We start from the raw sequence: 24,766 nt of genomic DNA on the forward strand, positions 1-24,766 counted from the left end.
GAGAAGTCCTTGCATACTACATGTCAATGCAGTAATCTGGTGCAGAGGTTGCTAATGCACACAATGATTTAATGATGGTGACTCTGATAAGCTGGGCCCTCCATCACATGCTGTTAACATGCACCAAGAGAATGCAGCTTTCTTCTCTACCACATCGATAATTAACCTCTTGCAAAGAAGGCTTCTCCCTCTTGCAGTCTCCTACTCTATGGAGCAGCATGTTCGCACAGTTTACATTACTGAAGTATGTAAGGACTTAAATTCTATAGTTTTCCCAGTGCATTTACTCTTGCACCACCCATTGACCATATCAACCGTGGTTCTTTCTTACCATTCAGATGTAAGGACACCAAGGTAGACTAGCCAACACCAAGTGGTACTGGATCTACTTTACCCACTCTTATTTAAAAGCCAGTTGCAGTCTTTTACTGCTAATCATGAAATTAGGCGTATTCCCTTATATGAAAGCCAGCTATTGACAAGGTCCAGGGCAGAGGAACTGACTAACATTGAATGCCTGCGTATAAAACATTCATGATGACCGTGGCACCTGTTCTAGAATGCATATATATCTTTGCAAATCTCATGTCACATCTGTCTAGTGCAGTGACACTATAATCAAGTGAATTCAACACATGTCAAGCTTGTACAGGATTGTTTCTACCTCCTTGTCTATTTGATATTAAAACATAAATAAAAATATGAAAGTCGAGCAGATGTAGATTAATAGGTCTCTCAATCTTCTTTTTTCCACACAAAATTAAGCCTATCTTTTCCGGCATTTTTAATTTGCAATGTTTTCTTAAACTGATTTTCTGTTATTTTAACAGAACCTGCCAGCAATAAATCACTTTCTCCTCACAACTGTGCAGTTTTCCCAGTGCCAAGGCTAGTCCTTGATCTCTGTCCATCTAGATAAACTGGATATTTGTTTACGAACTAAAAATATACCCAAAATATTGCAACTTGAAACAAAGGAATGGGTTGCAGGCTGTTTTGCTAAGTGTGTATTCTTTGAGAAGACCTTAAGTAACACTTTTCTAAAGCATTATACAATAAAGAACGTGTCTTACTCTGACAAGTTTTGGCAGAATTCTTATAGTTTTAACAAACGACGAAGGTGAAGAGCATCGAGAAGAAGGAGTTTACTATAAATCAAGTATGATTTGAGTGGAAGCGTTCGTGCTATACAGACTCATCGATTGCAGATATACTCTGGGATTATTGCAAGGACCATTTTGTAAAAGAAATTAAATATGCTGGAGTAAATTTGTTTCCTCTCGCAGTGCACTTGAAAAGACACTTGCTCAGAAACTAAATTTCCCAAGAGTCGCAAGTAGATTACAACCCTAGTTTTCAGAGCACTATGTTCTAATCTGAACCCTGCTAGAATGAGAATGCAGTCCTATTTGGATCCCTAACCTGATCAAAATGCTAGCCTGTAGACGAAACATAAACCTCTCTTGTAGCGACCATGCATAAAATGAGCCTTTCCTATTCAGATTCTGGTATAATTAGATTTTGGGAATGTCCTAATATGACTCTTTCTACAATCCACATTGGTTTAATTTTAGCCCTGACATAATCTGAGCAGGTATTATCAGACCTGAACATTCTCATGTAATACCTCACTGCATTACATTGAATGGACATAAATTGGTTTATTTCACAACTCTTAGATTGCTCTTGCATATCAATGGGCTAGTCTTACTTTTTTTTTTTTTTGCAGTAAAATTCCACACCCTTAATAATAATGCTCTTCATATACCACATCATCGTCTAGACTGTATTTGCTTATCTGAATTCGAAATTTTCTCTCATGGCACATAATCCGCAATTTTTGCACTGATTGATGCTTCAGTTCAGCCCACTACATTTTTGTACTCCTGTAGCGGCACACTTTTGACTTTTTTCAGTGTTTTTTTTTTTTCTCTCTCTCTCTCTCTCTCTCAACAGCTGTGTAACTTATTTTCCACCACTGATTTAAGATATGGTGATATTCTTGGACTGCGAATTCCAGATGTGGCATTGCTCCTTAGACTCCAAATTCACATGCTACGCTGTCGTAATCAATCTGAATTGACTTATGAACCTTAAGTTTTAGTTCTCTAATATACTGTATTGTAACGGTTCTGTAGTTCTTTCAAACTGCATGTGTAGGCCACCCCAAAGTGGTTATAGGCGGTAAAGTGAGTATTTCCTAGTTCTAGACTGCATGGATGGGAGAAGGGTGTTGGATGAAGTGTCTCTATTCGTACTTAGTTTTAGTGTTTTGTGTAAAGTCCTGAGATTGTGCTTCAGACTTGAGACAGTAGTGTGTACAAACGTCTTATGTATTGGGTGGAAAGTGAAGGAGTATAATGGGTAATGTCGAAGGCAGTATATAAACCAATTACGATTGTGGTCTGAGTGTCACTCGATTCTTAATTTTGGGAAAAGCTAGTTCATTATTGCTTTTTCTAAATTGTCAATGACTTATCAATTTTTATTCTCTTTTGACTGTATATTCAACAGCTTGCATGCCTATACCAAGAAGGAGTTTTGACTTAAGTTTTTATTTTTTTATAAATAAGTAGGGGAATTCTCAATCTGAGGTCTCTTCTGGATATACAGTTAGTTTGGATTGTAAGAACGTTGGTCCTATCTCATGAATTTCTCTGTATTTTCTGAAGTAGGAGGTGATATGGGGATTTAGCCTGCTAGATAGCATGATCATGCTGTGGGACTTGTTGTCTCATTAGATTTAATACCCCTGTCAGAAAATGTTTTATTGTTTCGTTATGTTTGAGCTTGTTTCGTGAATATTGTGCTGAATTTCCTTTATGGTCTGAGTGTGTTGATGAGCTCAAAATTACTTATAAACATCTAGAGGTTGATCCAAAATGTAGATTTTATTTCTCCAATTTCTTGGCCAATGTGCAAAGAAGGATAATTGAATGAAATGACTCCCTGCAAAAACAATGTGTAAAACTAGGTGAAAGAATTGTATTAAAAAGTAAAAATCTATTTTTGCTTTTCAGTGACCAGGAACCACCATATTCAATGATCACCTTGCATGAAATGGCAGAAACTGGTAAGCTGTTCATTGTACCATTCTATTATGTTGCCTACAATTACTGTTCCCTGATAACACACATACTTACCGTTTTGAATCCTTCCCTTTTCTATCTAGCCCTCCTTCCACTAATGTGCCACACTCGCACATGCAGAGTAAGTAGTCAAACCTGGAATAACAAGTGCAGGAAAAAAATAGCTCGATAGGAGTCCAGATAACCAACAATTTTATTTAGTAAAACACTTTTTCAGCAATGACTGCGTTGTAACACTGATAGAAGTTTTTATCTAAGAGTGATGCAGCTCAGCAGGCTGATTACCCTAGCCATCACTTACTTTGGATGCTTGGTTTTTGTAGAGTTATCCTACAGGTATGGCCATTGGCAATAAAAACATTTTTTTAAACTCAGTCACTCTGCTGCTGCTTTTCCTGTATTCATTTCGAAAACATTTTATTGTAAAAAGGATGAAGACGTAAACATTGCTCAACAATAGCCATTTCCTTACCAAACATTCTCGTCATGCAAGCAGTGACCTTCTCCCCACCACGAAAGTACTAGACCTATTTGTTTTGCTGCTTAACTTTGATTATCCATCATCAAAATGTTTGTATAGGAAGTGGAAGTCTCCCTGCCTCTCGTCTTCAAAAGGGAAACTTTCACTGTAAAAGTTAGAAACACTGATGGGTTGCCCATGGCCCAATAGTATATTCGGCACCCAATAAGAAGACCCACAAGTAAGCTGTAACCGAAACACTTCGACCCGATCTGCCGGTAATTTATTTTTTTCATCTGGTCTTTGTGATTGCAGAACTTTTACCATCCTACTCAACAGTAAGGAAGGCAACCACACAACATCTCCATGTGGTTGTCACCTATTCCACAGCCACTTAAAACAAGCACTGGCGTTGCCAATAGGTCTCGCAGTAGGAAAGTTGGAGCTATTGGTTTTGTAAATGACAAAGCCCTTTATGTATTTAAAATGATAACCAAAGTGAAAGGCATTGTTATTTGCAATTGTAATGGCTCCAACTGTCGTACTGCGAGACCTATTGGCAACGTGAGTGGTTTTTCGTGTGTGAGTGGCGTTGTGTGTGTGAGTGGCGTTGCGTGTGTGAGTGGCGTTGCGTGTGTGAGTGGCGTTGCGTGTGTGAGTGGCGTTGCGTGTGTGAGTGGCGTTGCGTGTGTGAGTGGCGTTGCGTGTGTGAGTGGCGTTGCGTGTGTGAGTGGCGTTGCATGTGTGAGTGGCGTTGCATGTGTGCGTAGTTGAGTGGCGTTGCGTAGTTGAGTGGCGTTGCGTAGTTGAGTGGCGTTGCGTAGTTGAGTGGCCTTGCGTAGTTGAGTGGCGTTGCGTAGTTGAGTGGCGTTGCGTAGTTGAGTGGCATTGCGTAGTTGAGTGGCGTTGCGTAGTTGAGTGGCGTTGCGTAGTTGAGTGGCGTTGCATGTGTGAGTGGCGTTGCATGTGTGAGTGGCGTTGCATGTGTGAGTGGCGTTGCGTTGTTGCGTGGCATTGCGGCGTTGCGTAGTTGCGCGGCGTTGCGTAGTTGAGCGGCGTTGCGTAGTTGAGCGGCGTTGCGTAGTTGAGCGGCGTTGCGTAGTTGAGCGGCGTTGCGTAGTTGAGCGGCGTTGCGTAGTTGAGCGGCGTTGCGTAGTTGAGCGGCGTTGCGTAGTTGAGCGGCGTTGCGTAGTTGAGTGGCGTTGCGTAGTTGAGCGGCGTTGCGTAGTTGAGTGGCGTTGCGTAGTTGCGTGGCGTTGCGTTGTTGCGTGGCGTTGCGTAGTTGCGTGGCATTGCGGCGTTGCGTAGTTGCGCGGCGTTGCGTAGTTGCGCGGCGTTGCGTAGTTGAGCGGCGTTGCGTAGTTGAGCGGCGTTGCGTAGTTGAGCGGCGTTGCGTAGTTGAGCGGCGTTGCGTAGTTGAGCGGCGTTGCGTAGTTGAGTGGCGTTGCGTAGTTGAGCGGCGTTGCATGTGTGAGTGGCGTTGCGTTGTTGCGTGGCGTTGCGTAGTTGCGTGGCATTGCGGCGTTGCGTAGTTGCGCGGCGTTGCGTAGTTGAGCGGCGTGGCGTAGTTGATTGGCGTGGCGTAGTTGAGTGGCGTTGCGTAGTTGAGTGGCGTTGCGTAGTTGAGTGGCGTTGCGTAGTTGAGTGGCGTTGCGTTGTTGCGTGGCGTTGCGTTGTTGCGTGGCGTTGCGTTGTTGCGTGGCGTTGCGTTGTTGCGTGGCGTTGCGTAGTTGCGTGGCGTTGCGTAGTTGCGTGGCGTTGCGTAGTTGCGTGGCGTTGCGTAGTTGCGTGGCGTTGCATGTGTGAGTGGCGTTGCGTAGTTGCGTGGCGTTGCGTAGTTGCGTGGCGTTGCGTAGTTGCGTGGCGTTGCGGCTTTGCGTAGTTGCGCAGCGTTGCGTAGTTGAGTGGCGTTGCGTAGTTGAGTGGCGTTGCGTAGTTGAGTGGCGTTGCGTAGTTGAGTGGCATTGCGTAGTTGAGTGGCGTTGTGTAGTTGAGTGGCGTTGCGTAGTTGCGTGGCGTTGCATGTGAGTGGCGTTGCGTTGTTGCGTGGCGTTGCGTAGTTGCGTGGCATTGCGGCGTTGCGTAGTTGCGCGGTGTTGCGTAGTTGCGCGGCGTTGCGTAGTTGCGCGGCGTTGCGTAGTTGCGTGGCGTTGCGTGGTTGAGTGGCGTTGCGTGGTTGAGTGGCGTTGCGTGGTTGAGTGGTGTTGCGTGGTTGAGTGGCGTTGCGTGGTTGAGTGGCGTTGCATGTGTCAGAGGCTAAATGTAGCACAGGGAGACCTCCAGTGGTAAGACAATCAAAAACAACTTAGAAAACATTTGACAGTATGAAGAGATCAAACTCATGAACAAGCGTGATACACCTCAGCTAAAAATCATGATAAATAACAACACACATTAGAAGTGAAACTGCAAGTACAGAAGGACCAGCTTTGCTTGTTTAAAACTCCCACTTCAGGCAGATGAGTGTAATGTGTAAAGCGTCTTGTGCACATGAGCAGATCGGAGTCTGGAAGCAAATACAAAGAAGAGGAATGACTGAGGCGCATTGGTGTGAAGCACATCAAAGGGCTTCTCCTCCCCTAATTAGCCGTTCTGGGGAAACTGAAAGTACGGCCGGCCTGCGGCCGGCCATGAATAATTAGGGGAGGAGAAGCCCTTTGATGTGCTGGGCTGGCTGGCCCTGAATGCGCGTGCATGTTATCACGTGGTTCACGGGCACTGCAAGAAAACCGCGGCTGAAAGCCCTTTGGTTTGACGAGAAAATAGCCGACTTGAATTCTCCCCATTTCCCATTCCTGCGGAATGGTAAAGGCTCGACCTAAAAAATAGCCGGCTCCTTTTGATGGACACTGTAGACACCGTGCGGGGTGGAGGGAGGGCACCGGGTGGGATAGTGGAGGGTGGGATACTGGGGGAATGTTGACTGAATGTATTTGGAAATGACACTTTTATAGGCACACTGCCTCTCTGATTCTTAGGGAGCGGTGTTTTATTTATTGTATTCTATCAACTGCCAAAATCTAATAAAAAAAATTTCTGAAAAAAATAAAAATAAAATAGCCGCTGACCTTGATTATATGGATGTCTCTGTATTTAGTGAAGTCTTTCTCTCCCCCCCCCCCCCCCCCCCCCACAAGCCTTCAAATGGTCCTCTGTCTTTTGTTCTCTGATAGTTACTGAAGACCTCTTTAGACTATCTTACTTCTTTCCCTCCCACATAGTATATATCCATGCAGCCACTAATTCCACTGCAGAGGCCTTCTCTGAGATGTCTTAGGTGATCCTGCAGTATTTCAAACAGCACAGATTGCCTAGTTCGAGGTTGGTAAGGTGTCTGTTTTCCTTAGTTTGTAATCGCCTGGCACTAAAAAAACAAATCTCTGTAAGGGGTTTCCCCTTTTTTTTTTGAAAACCTTTATTGCAACCTTCAGAAAGTACAAGTATGGGCCTACAACCGCAGGGGCCAGCCGCTAGTCATAATTGGAGCAAAGCATATCACAGCATAACACAGCTCATCAGCCGACAGCCCTGAGGTCCGGCACCGAATCAGAATTAAACTTGTATTGGAGCGCAGGAATAGGTCACAGGATATATTAAAGGTTCCATTTTATTTTGTTTTTATAATATATATTTTCCTAAAGAGTCGAGAGTGGCATTACAAATCTAGGTGTCACACGTAAGATACAGTACAATAGTAGGTGGGGGGGATGTAGCTTCGCAAACCATCAATTATAGGGAGACATGTGACGTCATCATAAGTACGCAGTAGTTATGCATACGAAAAAGGAGAAGCAACTTGTAAGCGATCTAAAGCGAGTACCATCCACAAGACCCACCCATCAAGATACAGAAGAATCAAATCCAGTGTAAACACCAGGAGGGTAAATAAATCAGGGAAGGATAAACAGCCAACCTCCAGAAGGAAGAAAAAGAAAAGAAAGAAGGAGCCATAGAACAAAACAAAGGCAAAATAATAACGCCCCCCCCCCCTAGCCCCCTGCAATGGCTACGGCCTACCCCACTAGCAGCGTGCCTGTCGCCCAGAAACTTACCCTAAAAGAAGGAAAGAAAGTGAGTGGAGGAGGAGAATAAAAAACACACTCCCGGTCTCCCTTACCCCCCGCCATGAGCGACCTCCCCAAAATATATCCAATACAGTATGAAGCAAAGTACGGAATCCAACCGGGGGAGGACATTAAAAACCACCCAACTCCCGTTACGTTATAGGACACAATCCCGGCATCAGATCAAGATATTCTATCAAGCCATAATAATCAGATTCAACCCTGGCCAGTATGATTCTTTATAAGAGCCCTTATAATCCAGACCACAATCACAATCGGGGAATCGAAGCGTTCATAGAAGTTCAAGTCAAGGAATCGGATCGAAAATAGGATAAAAGTTCACGATATCCATAAGTAGGCAAGGAAAGGTGAAAAAGGATGGCGAATCTCTCCGATAGTCACTGAGGAACTTGTTGTGGAACTTGAGACTGTCCATGGCAATATTCGGCAGTATAGGGATCGAGCAGGGAAAGCTGACGATGATCACAGGTGTGCTATCTGTTACGCGAGAGTCAACAAAGCATATGTAATCAGGCTTCCGCACGGGGACCTCAAATTCAAGCGTACAATACTCCACGGGGTACCACAGCTTGCTGAAAACATGTCGAGGCGTCGTCGTCTGGTCTCAGACAGATATTGTCCACTGTTACAGACCGTTTCTGGTACATGACGGTGATCTGCGAGTGGAGCTCCCCAATGGCGGCCAGTACGGTCTACAGCGATGGTGTGTCGTCCGCCCCCTCCATTCCCTCTCACGAAGCAACAAAGCAGGACTTGAACCCCGGAGGTCGACTACTCCGGGGTACCAGGCACACACGGAGCCGATGACAACAGTGGGCGCTCTCTGCCTTGCAATATCAACACCGTCGCCGCTAGCTGGGGCCAAGCCCGTCCACCCCGGGAGGCTAACGGAGTCTGGCCGCCGGACCCCCGACCACAGCAACTGGTGCGTCACTCTGCTGTGTCCTCGATGGTTACTCTGTGAACTGTTTACAATCGGAAAAGTAAATTGTGTCCCAGTTCGGGAGACCGGACGCAGCTCAGGTCCCGCAGCCGATGTTGATCAACTCTAACCCGGATGGGCTAGAAATCGAGGCCCCGGCTTCCACACTGAGTTAGGCCGAGAATGGAACACGGCATATCTTAGTCACCCGAGAAGCTTGAAATTTCGGGATTGCACCTTAAGAATCAGGAACACCTCATGTACACGGGAGTCCGGTACGAGATCAGGATAGATTGCAGGATATACGAGCTGCTGGCGGAGGTCGGCGGAGCCGGGAGCTTATGCAGCCATCCTGCTTGCTAGCGTAGCTCCTCCCCCTTACTGTGGGGGGGGGGGGAGGGGTTTCCCGTTTGATCCTTTGGTAACATGTTGAAATCCAGTATTTTGTAAAGCCCACAATTACCCGAAGGTGTCAAGGCGCTGGGGGCCGTCTGGAATATTAAGTGCGCTATTGCCCATAGTCACATGGTGCTGGGCTAACCTGGTGACTGGGATCGAACCGTGAACCACGTGGTCCGGAGTCAGGCACACTGGCCTCTGCGCCACACCTCTTCATGTTGATGAGTGTCTTCTAATGATGACTCCAGCAATAATTCAGAGATCAATGCCCACCATGTCACAACCTTTGTCTTCTACAAATGATCAGAGCATTAAGAATGCCATTTGCAATCATGGGGCAGGGAATGACTAATACCCATCCACTCCACAGCCACATGCCATTCTGTAATATGACTTGCTCTCTTCACTTTCATACCGACACAGTATTCCTCTGCTCCCGTGGAGGTCTAATGGTCAGTAAGATCCAGAAAACTAGTCTTGGAGTGGATGTCATGCAGGCCTTTGTGAAGCAGCACAGCAGTGACCAAGACCAATCTACCCACTTCATTTACACTGTCTGACTCTAGTTCCATAATGGAAAATGATCTCCGCACTTTTAGTGAGGGTCCTATTCTTCACGATTTTACAAGCTGTAGCACAACAAAGGAACCACAACCCAGCCCAAGAGGTGCAGTACCATTTCCCAGACCCTTCAGAATTATATGCTGGCTGGGGTTGTGGAAGAGGTCGCTGCAATGAGCCATAAAGTGGGGGGTCACAATGGAGCCTCCACAGAAAGTGGTAATAATGGAGCTTGGTAACCTCCACCCCTTCCAAGGAAACCTTTTAAAACTGTGCAGAAATGTTTTGCTGCCCTCCTTAATGCGAAGCCAACCTACCAGTCGTTAGGAAGGCTTGCTGTACGACTAGGAGTTCAGTACTTTTTAAACCACTATGGGGACACAAATAAGGTCTGCCAGGGAGGGACCTTGGGAATCCATTATTATACACAACAGTGGTCCCTAGGGATGAATGGGGGTGAAAAAATTAATAAATACAGACCCAATCAGTGCTGTATTGGTTAAACATGTCCAGCCGGACAGAGGTTCAATATTTAATTTATCAGCAATTCTTTGAGATATGTACAACACAAGATACGTACAAACATGCAGTCTGGGAAACATATCCTGAAGATGATCCACACATTTTTTTCTTGGATCGAAGCGCTGTCAACACCCTGAAACGCCTCATACATACACTGTGATGTTACCATTTACCATGTAGAGGCGTTCCTTGCGATGTGTTTATTTAAATTATGAAATTCTTTTCTTGAAAACAAACCATGAGCATTGCCTGAGCCTTCCTTGAATGTTTCCCAGACCGCATGTTTGTTTGTTTCTATGTTTCTGTAGTAGGATGCAGGCTTGTGTCCCACTCTCAGTATCTTGTGTTGTACATATCTCAAAGAATTGCTAATTAATTAAATATTGAACCTCTGTCCGGCTGGACATGTTTAACCAATACAGCACTGATTGGGTCTGTATTTATTAATTTTTTCACCCCTATTCTTCCCTGGGACCACTGTTGTGTATAGTAATAGGAGTTTAGTAGCCACTGAGTGAAGAATTTATAATAATTATAGAGTTGGACAGAACCTCATGGGTCATAGTTCCATGCAACATCGTCCAGTAGTTCAGGAGCACTCCTTTACTAGTGTACTCATTGGACATGGGTTATGTTTGAAGCCTAGAGGGCTATCCTCGCCCCCTCCAGATCTTCAAAAGCTATCCTATATCAGAATTATATTTCTAATATTTTTCTATAAATGTAGGGTGCATGTCTTGTTTCGAATCTTTATTTGTTGTGGTTGCTTGCTACCCTCAATGCATTTTTATCTTCTTACCGATTAGAGCTTGATAGTCATGCAGTATTGTTATTTTACCAAATGCTTGCTGGAAATGTAGTTCTAGGGCAAACTACCCTGAATACTTTATTAAAAAGTTATTGAATACCTAAATAGCCTTTACAATGTTATCTCTAGTCGTAAATTTCATAAGGTATTTTGGCTCTTTTAAATGCACTCCTGTATAGGTTTACAATATTACCTAATTTTAAACAATAGTTGTTGCTTATTCGTAGATGATGGCTGGCTTGAAGTTGTACAGTCTCTCATTAGAGTCATTCCATTAGAGGATCCACTGGGGCCTGCAGTTATTACGTTACTATTGGATGAGTGCCCATTGCCAACTAAAGTAAGTTTTAACCTTTTTATTGCATATTCATATGCTGCACATGATTACTCTCCATCCGCAGCGCCCCATAGACGCAAACTCAAAAAGCTAAAGTGCCAGATTTTCGTGTACTCCTTTGATTCTAAATTCAACTCTCACTTAATTACAGTCCATTTGCTTGTGTTTCCCTGCAATTTCTGAAATATATATTTTTTCCCTCAAAACATACTTGTCACTTCCTGTAACTTTGTTCCCTCGCCTACCCTTGTGGTATTCTTCCTTTTTAATCTGTCCACAGTTCAGCCACTTTTTTTGTTTATTGCTGTGGTCAGCTTGCACATCTCTAGAACTGATCAGTCTATTCCATCCCTCCTGGGTGACCTTCTCCTTTAGGAAAAGGAAGATGTTTTAATAATTGTTTGTTTTAAAAAACTATTTTTTTATATTTATTTTTATTGTATGTTCGGATTGTGGCATAGCATAGTACCAATTCATTTATATATCTATATTCACTGAAAAAACCATAGGTTTCAGTCACGTTATAGTTAGGAATTAGCATTTAAAAAACCTTAGAAATTCACTGATAAAACCATACGTTTTACACATGTTATAGTTAGCTGGACATTTCACTCATACAAAGCCATTGAAATTCCCCCGTTATAGTTATTTCAGCTAACTATAACTCGCGCGCCCGCAATGCACTGCTGATGACATCACATATTACATCACTTATGACATAGTCAGTGGCTGCCAACACTTCCTGGTTTGGAATGTTGACAGCAAATTAGCATTCAGCTCGTGCTCGGGAAGGTACAGAGTACAGTAAGCTAACAGTAAGCTCCTATAGATATACTTATGATTTTACTTATGATTTTCTCAGGAACTACTGAACGGATTTGCACCATTTAACAAAAAGCGTGATCTGCGAACCAAACTCTACCTTTTTTGCCAAATTTGGTGTAATTCCGTTCAGCCGTTAGGGCTGTAGCCCTGGCTAAAGGTCCTATGGAAAATTGCATGGGGAAAGCACGTTTTGGGCCCCCCCTTTTTTCTCGGCCCCCGCTCGACGATTCACCCCCTAAGTTTCAGGAAAGGAGTGGGGCGGAGCAGGCCATTTTCTTGGAGAAATTCGCGAAGATTCGTCCACCGGCGCCAAAGTGATTCCAAATAGAATGTTGTGGATTTCCTATGGAAAGTAGGTCCTAACTATAACTACCTACTGGCAACCGCCAGTAGGTAATTTATATCTATATGAACACAACAGCTCTTTTTAGAGCCAACCAACATCTAAACACTCAAACTTGTTATTTAACTGTTTTTTTTTTTGCCCACGTACACGCACCGTGCGCGTACGGGTGCGTGCACCATGCGAGTACCCCGCAATTAAAAAAAAAAATAATGTTTTGGGGGGCCTTCGGGGACCCCCTGAGAAGGCCAAGGGGGTCAGGTAGTCTCTACCTTGCCCCCTTTTCACCTTCTCCACTTTTTGTTTTTGGCTCTCTTCTGCCTCGGAGACACAAAATGGCGGCCAACACTTCCTGGTTTAGACCAATTGGAATGTTGACAGACGTCTAACAGCAAATCAGAATTCCGCTCGCACACACCCAATACGGGCACGGTTCCCGCAGGGTGCACGCACGGTGCGCGCTCCTAGATATATATATTTTTTCTTTTGATTTTCTCGGGAACTACTGGAGGGATTTACACCATTTAAGCAAAAGCGTGATCTGCGAATCAGACTCTACCATGTTGCCAAATTCCTTGTAAATCCGTTCAGCAGTTCGGGCTGTAGCCCCGTCTAATCGTCCTATGGATAAGAACATGGGGAAAACACGTTTTGGGACCCCCCTTTTTTTCTCAGCCCCCACTTGACAAATCCCCCCCAAAACTTTCAGGGAAGGAGCGGAGCAGAGCGGGCCATCTTCTTTGAGAAATTTGCGAAGATTCATCAACCAGCGCCAAAGTTATTCCCTCTAGACAAGTAGCATTCAATAAGGGAGTTTTTTCCCCATCCAAGCATTCCAAATAACATCAATGCTAGACCTGTGGTAATATTTTGGGTGCCTTTTTTACTATGTAAGTGGGTCAAAATGGCCATGTTTTCACCTTCCTAGACATAAGTGCTTTTTCTCAGTTCAGGTATGTATTGTGATAGTCTCTGGTGGTGAGAAATTGCTACCATGCTAGCACATGACCAAAGAAAAATAATCTATGTCCTCAAAAGGAATGCTGGATCAATAAGGGTTATCTCCGGCAACTTATTAGCTTCAAAGCTTGAGTCAGAATTTTAAGGACTTCAAATTGGTGATTTGCTTTAGAAGTCCAATTGCCCATAAGAAAAGATATATATTTATACACCCACAATGTGTGTGAATTTGCATAAAGGCATATAATGGACACAACACAAAGTGGCATATATCATTTTGCAACTGCATTTTGCATTGATTGTGGTATACTAATGCTGTCTGTGTCACATACCTCACTGATGAGGCAGACATAATTATTCTGGGCATGTTTGAGTTCTGGTCCAAAAATATCTGGCAGTTCTGGTTGGACCATGGTTGATTTGCATATAACTGGTCTCTGAAGGGGTATAGTGGCAGAAAAAGGTTGGACTGCAGCACAAGCGATTGCCAGTGGTTGAGAATTTTGCAAGCGTTCCATCTTTCAAGTTTGTGCTGTCTTCAGGTCTTCCTACGTGGAGACAGTCGCCAAGTGACACTAAGTAGGCTGGGCACAACTCTTTATTCTCTTTTAGTAATCTCCGCCCACAACAGAAAATAACACTTCGTAAGTCCACACTACCCTGAGACAGTAATCGCCACCTCAGATGAGAAACGCTTGTTAAGAAAGTTAACTAGTGTTCCGGGCCCTCTTCCATGTCCTTTGGCAGTGGTCACAGCCCAAAGCAGAGAAACACCTGGTGAGAATGACTGCAATCAGATCTAACATGTCTCACTACCTTCAGGCGTTAGTTGCAGGCTGCAGTGTAGACGAAAGCTCTGACGTGCATTTCTTGGAGTGATCTGTTGAGGTAAAAATCCAAATTAAAAAAAAAGAAAAAACTGTTTAGGAAAGCTATTGAATTCATGTGCTCTATGTCAATAGGGTAGTGGTGGGTTGAGTGTCAAGTTGTTACCAAGAATTTAAGGGAAGTTTGAGGAACATGGCTGCGGGCTGATGCTGGTTACAGGAGCCTGAGAGGGGATGACTACATAAACCACCCTTCGATGCTTTCACCACCCGGTAACTATCCATAGCTCTTTAGTTGTGCATTATTTGGACATACAATGCTGTTTACTGACATGCAGTCTTCCCTCCTGGGCATTCTTGGAAGCAAAGCATCGGTTTCAAAGTAGCGTGACAGAACCGCCACGGCACATGTTGACCATCAGCCGGGACAGCATAAGAAAGGAGGGAGTTTTTCGACAATCTGCCTTGTGGAAAGGAAGTCAGAGAGCAGGCCCTCTGACATTAGTAGCCCTTGATGCCGCCAAGACATTTGATAGGGTCAACTGGGCCTATATATGGGAAGTCCTTGTGAAGTTAGCATTTAACAAATGTATCTTTAAAACCTTAAAACTACTATATAAAGCGCCATCTGCCAGGGCTTTGGTTAATGGGAAACTAACTGAGGCCTTTGTCAATACTAGAGGGTCTAGGCAGGGCTGTCCTCTTTCACCACTACTATTTGATCTTTATATAGAACCCTTTGCTCAGCGGATCCGGGAGGACAATACCATCTATCCATTTGAGGCGTTTGGGCTGGAGGCAAAACTGGTGTTACATGCAGACGAGCTAATGCTATATACGAGTAACCCAAACTGTTCATTCCTTTAATTAAAAGAGCTTGGTAAAAACGTTGGAAACATTTCTGGGTGTTTGATTATGCAAGACAAGAATGCTGTTAAGGCTTGGGCTGGAGAGGAGATAACACCTAATCCGTAAGTGCAGATGAGGTATCTAGGTGTTCATGTAATGCACAATTTAGGAGACCTCCCTAAGAAGAACCTGGACAAAATCTACATAGTAGTTGAGCGGCTATTTAAGAAATGGGCATTCCCAGCCCTGCAGTTGACCGCCTGTGAAAGGGTTAATCTAGTCAAAATTATGATACTTCCAAAACTGACCTTTCTGTTTAATACTGTGCCATTCCCCAGTGCCCAATAAAGCAAGATTTAAGGTAAAGTGAACAGTTTCATCTGGGCATATAGTGGTCAGGATAGTATGGAAAAACTGAGGAGGAAATTAACGGGCCGGGGGCTACCCCTGCCTGACTTTCAGATTCATTGCTATGCATTTCAGCTTAAAAACTGGTGAATGCTGTCAATGGACCTGGACAGTTCGCCTGTAGGAAGAATGTGTGGCAATGCTGAATCCATTAGGGCAAAGATATTTTTTGTATAAACTTGGGAATCCAATGTATTTCAAGAAAGTGAGACCGAGGACTTTAGTTGCAGCCCTAAGAATGTGGTCTATCTAAGAACGTTTTCAGTATCCGGTATTATTCGCAAACTGGCACCAATCTGGGATTCGGCTGGAAAACCTGAATGCTTGACACTCGCACAGTCTTGCTTTGAGACAGGCTGGTTTTAATCACTGGAGGGATCTTCGTGATGGGTCGGGTATGTTGGACTCGCCGACTATGGTAGCTAGGACAAATGGTGAATTGTTCAAATACTTCCAGATACGTTCTTGGTGGGCCTCGCAGGCATGGACTGGCAAAGGAGGCAAACCATATGAGGTCCTGATTAGAGGCAGAGGCAACCAAATAAAGAAGTGGCACTGTGGTACTGGAAGATACTCGATGCCGAGCACACAGTATGCTCAGAATTGGACCATATAGGGGATGGTGACTTGCCAGAGACTGAGACAGAGGATCTATGGCACCGATCTTTGGAAAAGTCTTTATACAACTGTAAAATCAGCTGCATTAAAGACAAGCATTTACAATGCAATGGTCTCTGCTTTGTTAAAGTTAGAGCTATTGGCATTGCAAATGGCATTTTTTTCATTTTTGTTTTTTTAAAACATAAAAAAATGGTATTGTCATTTACAATGGCAAATGGTGAGCATTAGTGGACACAGTCACACACACACACACAGAGCCACACACAGAGCCACACACACACGCAGACAAACACACACGCAGACAGACACACAGCCACACACACACACACACACACACACGCAGAGCCACAGACACACACACAGAGCCACACACATGCAGAGCCACACACACACACACACACACCCACCCACCCCCCTTCGGGACCCTCCCCTGACGTAGAGGCCCCACAGCAGGTGGATAACAGGACCTTAAGCAAACGCTGGGTAAAACCTGGAGCAAGCACCCACGCAGACAGCTCACAGGGCCAGAACAAGCCTCCGTCGGGTGCCTGGAAGACCCTGGAGTGCTCATGAAGGCAGGCTCCCTGCAGGACCTCCGATTCGCCCCAGGGCGGGTACCTCAAAGTCCCTGCAGGTAGGCACCATGACAGCCACTGACAGGGCCCAAAGGTGGCCATTGGCCGGCTGCTCCCAAGGCACAGAGATTGTGCCATAGCATGCAATACCAAGGGCCTCAAGAAGGCATCATAGATAGTGGGGCTTCATGGTAAGCACCTGGAAAGGCATGGGGGGCACCCTGCTGGGCTGCTCAGTCTGGGGTGGCACCACGGCATAGCTTCAGGGAAGCACCACCTCAGGAAGCTGGCAGGGGCTGGAGTGGGACCCATAGCAGGCAGCTGGCAGGGGCTGGAGTGGGACCCATAGCAGGCAGCTGGCAGGGGCTGGAGTGGGATCGGGCATTGACAGGCAGCTGGTAGATCCTGCAGGGGCACCAGACCATGCCAGGCCTCTATCGGGGTGTTCGGCCCTGCAGTAGGTACCATAGTTGCACCAGGGAGGCATTGCCAAAGGGCTGGAGGGGCCTCATTGCAGGCAGCTCACAGGGCTCAGAGCGCACACCTTGGCATGCAAGACCCCGAGCCTGCACCGCAGCTGGCACACTGCCAGCACCCCAGGCACACAGCCCAGTGATGACAGCAGGGAGAAAGCTGGCGAGGGAGAGAACGGAAAAGAAAGTGTAACCAGAACAACAGGGCCTGGCCGGGCATCAAAGAGATGTCTCCGTATGAACATTTGATTAACCCTTCAATCCCCAGCGGTGGGTGAACTTGGCATCTCCCTTAAACCTGCCGCATCCCCAGCCCAGCAAGGGGGGGGGGGGGGGGGGGGCGGCAACTGCTGTAACACACGTGTATGGAGGGGCTCCTCCCTATGGGATCCGACCCCCGCGACTCCATCCCAAAGCTATCCAGACGCGCATCTGAGGGCACTTTATAGTTAAAGCCTCGTCTGTCTCTGATACCTCTCCAAAGCCCCCTCGCCAGCCGGGTGCCCGTTCCCGGGGCCCGCCATCTCCTGAGCGCTTCTTCAAAGCCGTCGCAAGCTGGCAGGATGCTGGAGTGGCCAGGGTCAGGGTTCTCTGGCCAGGGTCAGGGTGGAAAGCGAAACCGCAACTACACAGAGGGCCGCCATTTAAAAAAATGTAAAAAAAAGACGCTGCGAGCCAGGGCGACAACAGGCACTCGTGAAAATACAACGTGGGATGCACAGAAAGGCATGAGAGGTCCAATGAGAGGTGCAGAGGCGCAGGGCTGAGTGCATCCAGAGGGATCCCGATACCTAGCAAGGGGCAAATTCTCGGTCGGGGCCCTGGGGAGAGAAACGAAACCGCAAGGATCAGAGGCGGCTCCCATTTTAATGAGATCGAGAGAGACTGACACCGACACACCGGTACACAACAGTGCTTCGGTGGACGTGCGAGGTACCCCGAGCAGAGCAGAAGGGGGGTGCAGAGGCAAGAAAAGCAAGCACAAACTGGGCAGAGGCAAGAAAAGCAAGCACTCTCTGGCTGGGGCGGAGGACTCTGACGTTCTCCCTTGCTTCTCTGGCGGCGGTCAAGCAGAAATGGCTCTCCGAAAAGCTGCGTCATTTTCCGACTTAGGGGCGTGGTTTTTTTTTCTCTCCTCTTCCCATTGGCTGGAATGTAAAATTCCAACCAATGGGAAGAGTAGAGAAAGAAACTAAAACACACACCTCTCAATCCCAAAAAGACTGGACTTAAATGGAAAGACGCCCGTCTTCTCCAATGGCTGGCCTCCGTTTAGGAAGCCAGCCAATGGAGAAGAGGGGCGGGTTCAAACCCCACTCTGTAAAACATAAGATCACGCCAGCGAGACTGCGCAAGCGCAGCCTACGCAGGCCGAGACCTAAAAAACCACCTCTTTACTATTCACAGGGCTTAGTGGCCCCCTTGTAAGTTGGTCAGGTTTGTACTTAATGAACCGAGATGCCCAAAGTGCAAGTTTCCACTTGCAGATGATAAAAATGTTTGTAGACTGTCCTGTGTCCAGCCACTTGTCTTATTCGAGGGGAGCTGGGGGAAATATTGTACAACAAATCTAGGATGAAACAGATTTTCTATATGGTTCTAATCGCTCATAGAGCAATGCAGAAAATGGATATCCATAGAACCCTGACCCAGCACGTATTGGGTTCAGTATGTTAATTATACCGGCCAATTAGACATAGCATGAAATCCACAAAGCTTGGAGAAACTTTGGAAGGACTATGTGGAATGGCAAGCATATTTCATGAGTCCAATTATTACACCTCATTTGCTGCACCAGAGGGCCGATTGTGTCCAAATAAGCAGGCTAGTTTCTCTTCTGGAAGAAACCATGCAATGAGAAACCATCGGTGGAATGAGGACAAAAAGCAAAAATTGTTACCAAGAATAAATCTATATGAGACTAAGGAAATTCTAAGGGAATCGTGTTAAACATTTGTAAATGGATTCTTAAGTTCTGGTTGTTATCATTAACCTGTAGGAACCCATGCATGTCTAAGATGAGGTTTTTTTTTTGTGGTTTTTATTTTAAGTTGTGTAGAATGCGCCTTTTCTATTAGCACCCCTTCACTTAACCAGATAATATTTCTCTTTTGAAGTCCCTTAGGGATTTTTGGTCAGGAGTCTAAATGCAACCTAGACCTATTGGCTTTGCAATGCTTGTTTGGTTTGGCATAACTCATACCTGAAAAATTCAGAGCATATCTTTAAGGAGTTACTGGGAATTGGGCTATGAACTAGTTCACCAAATAAAAGTTCAGATTTAACTCTAGTTTTTATTGGCGGAGTTATTCCTTTACCATGGGACATTCAATGGAATGTGACCCAATTACTTTGTTGTGCGAGGTGGGGGAGCTGGTTTGGGTAGAGTAGGGGAATAAACGGTGAGGTAGTGCTATTCTGCATCCCAAACTAGTGGAAATGGCCTCCCACATTCTCCTCCACCCAGGTAAAATTAGTCTGTGTAAAGATGTGTTAACCCCTTAAGTGCTGCCTCGGTGCATTGGCCGAAGGCAGCACTACCTCCCCAGTGCTGCGCACGACCATTGGACGTCCATTCAGCACTAGTTCCAATGGACAGCGCAGCACTGGGGAGGAATGTTTAATAGCATCTATGAGGTTAATGATCTGTTATTGATGATTTAGTGAGCCAGCTTTCACTGTTTTGGAAAACATTCTCCGGCAAGGTGAGCGCATCACAGCTGTAGGACTGATCAGAACACATCCCAGAAGTGTGGACAATGATTGTTTCGGATGGCTACTACTGTATCCACATTCTTCACCTCATGAATCAGGATCTCCCCAGATATGACTTCACAGAATATGGTACCACCTCCGTGCTCTGATGTTCCTTCCCATCCTTTTTTCCAGGCCCATAAGTGGGAATCCGGAGCTGCTTTCTGTTTGAATTATCTCCAAAACAATTGTTTTACAGTACTTTTAGGGCAGCTTCTTCAAAGAAGAGATCAGACTTTCATATGTGTTCCTGCTGCACTCTAAATTCATCTTACGCTGACCTCCCCCTTATAACAATAGTCCATTGACTTTCAGTTCCTGCTTATGCCTCCAATCCTGATTTCGGTTATAGCTTTTTGCCTTTGTTTCGAGGACCAAAATAGAACTTCTTATTGTCTGGGGGCTTGATGAGCGATGGAGTTGATGTTTTGTCGTGTTCAGTTCCTGGAATAGGAACAAAAGGGTGGCTTTGTTTTTTTTGTTGTTGTAAACTTTATTTATAAAATTTCACATCAAACTGAGTGGTCATACACCGAATCCTTTGAGACAATATCCATTGACTTATTGCTATTACACCCATTAGAGTCCTGAGCACATTGCACAGTTAAATATACTTTACACTTTTCATGACTCCACAGCAATTCCAACATCATGCACAGCTAGAGTTGACACAAGCACCAATGTTTTCATGCTGTTGCTACCATCAGATTCACCAACCTGTTCACTACATGTCCCCACTGGGTTCAACAATTCCCTGCAAAAGTCTCTCCAACTTACTATGTCCTCCTCCAACTTTTCATCCCTGCGGCAGGCTTTCATGTGTAGTTCCTCCTCCAAAGACCACTGACCCACATCTCTCATCCAGCTCACTAAAGGAGTCCGCTCAGCCATCCAGCAAATGGCCAACCTCCGTTTAGCCAACATCATCGCTAGCTGTAGTAGCTTATTAGCCATTTTCATTTTTTTGCATTGCGATACCAGCCCCAGGAGGCATTATTCAATCGAAGCTTCTAGTGCGATTCCCACCCCACACGGAACGGTGCTACTGCATCAAGCCAATACTGATGAACTTCTGGGCATTCCCACGCCAAATGCATGAACCCATGTTCCTTACTCGATATCGAGGCCAGTAATCGACCAAATCTATCTGCCTCTGCATGCAGCCCCTGGCAATACTTTGTGGGAGTATACGTATCCAGCCTATCCCACGTATCTGTAACCTGCTCACGGAATGCATGTTCTCGTTCCTTGGCATCATCTTGCCCCTGCAGCCCTGACTGGAGTTCGGCCAGCGATTTCTCCCTATCCTGCAGCTCAGACTGTAGTTGCTGCCAGACCCCATATGTCAGCCCCATTGCTGCCCCCCTGATCAACACCCTCATCGCATCCCACTCATGGGCTCAATTGCTTGCAGTGCCCAAATTAAAAGACATATACTCTGCCAACGTGTTCTAAATTGCCAATTCCCGACTGGGTCCTCCAGGATATCAGCAGGGAGCCGCCATCTGCGGGGGGGCCTTGCTCGCCCATCGCACTGAGCAGCACACTGGTGCATGTTCGGACAGAAAACGTGCCAAATGCGTAATCTCCGCTGCCATAAACGCTGGGTGCTCCATCGCTAGCACCCTGTCTAAGCGACTATGTGTGTTGTGAGTGGGTGTGAAACCGGTAAATATTTTCTGAGTCGGGTGGTGTTCCTTCCAGACATCTCGGAGGCCCAGGTCACTCATTAGATTCTGCAACTGCTTAGTTATACACGGCTTGGTACCCCTTCTTGGCAGGCATCTGTCCAGCTCGGGAACCAGCACAGAATTAGTCTCCCAGCCATAACAGGGGGGTGTCCAAGTCTGCAGTGCAACAAAGCAATTTGGCTCCTCAATATTGGGGGCATAAGTATTTAGTATGCAAACATCTTTACTATCTTGCTTGCCCCTTAATAACACGTGCAAAAAGAACAATTGATGGACAGAATGCAGAACAATGTCATACATACACCCCAGTACAGAGATCTGGGCCGAAATCCATAGTTTTTATTGCTCACCCTGCCATTCCAGTTTGGACCCAACAATATGCAAATCGGTCTTGACCCTGTGCCCAATGGGAGCAGTTCAGCCCGAACTGCATATGGTCAGGTCTAAACTGGGGTGGCATGATGAGCAAAAGAATGATGGATTTAACCCAGATCTCTTGACTGGGGGGTGAATGTTTTGATTTGTTCTGCATTCCGTCCATCAATTGTGTCTTTTGCTTTCTCGCCCTTAACACGTAGCGATCTTCCACGTCCGCTGCGGTATACCTGTAGCGCAAAAGTGGCCCCAGGTGCCACCCAAATCAGCGCCCCCCCCCCCCCCCCCCTAGCATAGGTATAATACGACCAGTGGAACACCGGGCCCCTCCACTTTTTCACCAAAAGGCACAGCCCCAGCATCCTCCAGATGCGTCTCTTGTAAGCATGCAAATGTTATGTTTATGTCGCTTAGGGGATTTGGTACCTGTGCTAAACGGCAGAGGGTCCTCTCATTCCTTAACTTTACAGCGCCTGCCATAGTCATACATTCGTGCACCCTGTCTGGCAATGTGCCAGCACTCAGCACTCTTCTGCAACAACACTTCCTTTTGCATAACACAACATATGTTCACCCAATAACTAATCAAACATACTCCCCCCCCCCCCCCCCACCCCCCATCCATGGACAATAATCAACTAACATCCCGCCCACCCACAGCTCGTGCCAGGACGTGCACAGCATCCCACTAAGCCCAACAGGGGCAACAAGAAAAGGTTCATCCCCAATCCTCCCACCCTCTACTGACCTGGAACCCGCTATCATTCCAGAATGCATACCATATACCATATGCATACACATATGCCGGGGATAAGCACCCCCCCACCAAGTCCATTCCAGCCTGCAAGTGTTCCCGTTAGCCACCCTCCCCGCACACTGGCCACCCGCAAACCCCCACAGCAATGAACAACACCATTCAGCATTACCACTGTTCCGTGAGGTAGTCCTGGGGGCAACAACCCAAAGAAGGGCCCTGCGTTAAATGTTAAATCACGGTCTCTCCCAGGAAGATCTTCAAGCAAGGTCTTGGGGTAAGTATTATTGACCGTTGTAGTGTCTGATCCTGCGCATCCGGGTCAGCAGAAGCAGCTCCCAGCAAGTCAATATCCACAGTACCCTCCACAAGGGGATCTGTCTGCAATGTTCCATCCTCACCAACCGTTATCTTCTGCTGCGATATCGAGTATATAGCCACTTTATTACTTTCATACTGGGTGTTCTGGTGTTCCCTTTCCGTCCTCAAGATGCAGTCTCTATCTCAATAGTTAAGAATTTTAGCTATAAAAGCTCGAGGTGGCACCCCCGGGGGCACAGGAGGGATGAGGGCCCTGTGCGCTCTCTCTACACAAATTCATCTGACTGTCGGGGTACAATTGGGTGCGAATCCAGCGCTCCAGGAACTGCTCAGCTGCACCCTGTTCCGCCCTCTCCGGTATACCCAGTATTCAGATATTACTTCGCCTCGCCCTCCCCTCCGCCTCCTCAGCATGACTCTCCACTTGCTGCTTTAGGGTGACCACCTTGCCTTTCAGATCTGCTCTGTCCCCCTCAGCACTCGTAACTTTATCCGCCACCTTTCTGAGGTCCGCACTTAGTAGGTTCACACTACAAACCCCCAAAATCCCCCCCCGCCGAGTCCTTCTTCGCCCCTAGTGAGCTGGTTGGTGGGGGGGGGGGGTGTTTATGGGTAGTATACTGTGTGATGGTGTTAGATCCAGGCGGCTTCTGGGCTTTCCCTTTGCCCATTGCGACCTCCGTCACAAGTTCTCAACTCACAGACCAGTGTAATCTTAGGGCAGGAAGTTCTCCTCAAAAAGAGTATACTATTGAATCTGGCCCGCAGGTGTATCCCATGCATAGGGACTCACTCGATATTCAATTATCTCCATTATAGCAGGGCAACATCTACTGCTCCTTTGTCCCAAAGTGGCAAGCAGGTGCTAGGGCTAACCCTGGTTGGCACAGGGCCACAATCAAGACTGCCTGCTTGCCAGGGCCAAGGCCATACAGTTGAGAAGCAGTTCAGCCCGAGGGAGTCTTCTCAATTATATCTATATTGTTGTGCCTTCAGGGGCCTTCAAGCAAATCCATAGGTCTCCCACACTCTCACCAGGGGAGCCACAGCTTGATCAGTTCACAAGTATATAGGCCTCTGCCCCTTCAATTTAGCCGGTCCCAGTGCCACAGACTCGTGGGCGGGTCCAGCAACAATGACCCCCCCGCACACACACAGCCCCCAAAGTTACGACCCCCACTTATGAACAACAGCCGCCGAAAGGGAGCCAGCAAGCGCAGATGCTGCCCAACAGTGCTCCGACCAGGCCCGAAGCGGACCGCTCCGCTTCTCAGTCCTCCGCCATGGGAGCTGTGCCTGCAACAGGCCCACTCACCGGAATTCTCCAGATGCGCAGGCCTCCAAACCACGCCTCACCTTCTGGACGCCGATACCAGGCAGCGCTTCACAGGAGCGAGCACACCTCATTATCGTCTGGGGGAAAGCAGTAGGCCACCACTTCAATGATGCCTTTACCGGTACACGATCCCCACAGACGAGATCTCCATCCACGCCCCAGCAACCGACCGCAGCCAGCCGCTGCCGGCCATCCAGGGTCAACCCAGCGGTCAAGGGCGCGGGGGCACCACAGTTCAGCTCACTGGCCAACCAGCAGTCTCAACAGAGCTCTGTATTAAACAGAGTTGCTCGCTGATCCGGCGAGCACTACGCACTTTCGCGCTCCCGCCAAGCGGGGACACAGCTCGCTCCGAATTGGTCCCCCAGCCTCTGGGGTCCCTAGCAGTCTTTTCCTGGCCAGGGGGCAGGATTCCTGCGGTAGGAACAGGATAATTGCATGATCTTGGGGCTGACAGATGGAGAGCTGGAG

The 24,766-nt window shown here is 46.6% G+C and overlaps 1 protein-coding gene across 4 annotated transcripts in view; it reads left to right on the forward strand.

The window, feature by feature from the left end:
* Nucleotides 1-24,766, forward strand: part of RSPRY1 (ring finger and SPRY domain containing 1) — a 300,486-nt gene that overhangs the window by 43,440 nt on the left and 232,280 nt on the right. For all 4 annotated transcript variants that reach the window (XM_086947733.1, XM_086947736.1, XM_086947734.1 and 1 more), the window contains exons 3-4: nucleotides 3,021-3,073; nucleotides 11,074-11,186. In XM_086947733.1, coding sequence (XP_086803859.1) covers nucleotides 3,021-3,073; nucleotides 11,074-11,186 — 166 coding nt within the window. The remainder of the gene's footprint in view (nucleotides 1-3,020; nucleotides 3,074-11,073; nucleotides 11,187-24,766) is intronic.

Source organism: Lissotriton vulgaris, chromosome 12 (genome assembly GCF_964263255.1).
Source record: "Lissotriton vulgaris chromosome 12, aLisVul1.2, whole genome shotgun sequence".
In the NCBI taxonomy this organism is placed as follows: domain Eukaryota; kingdom Metazoa; phylum Chordata; class Amphibia; order Caudata; family Salamandridae; genus Lissotriton; species Lissotriton vulgaris.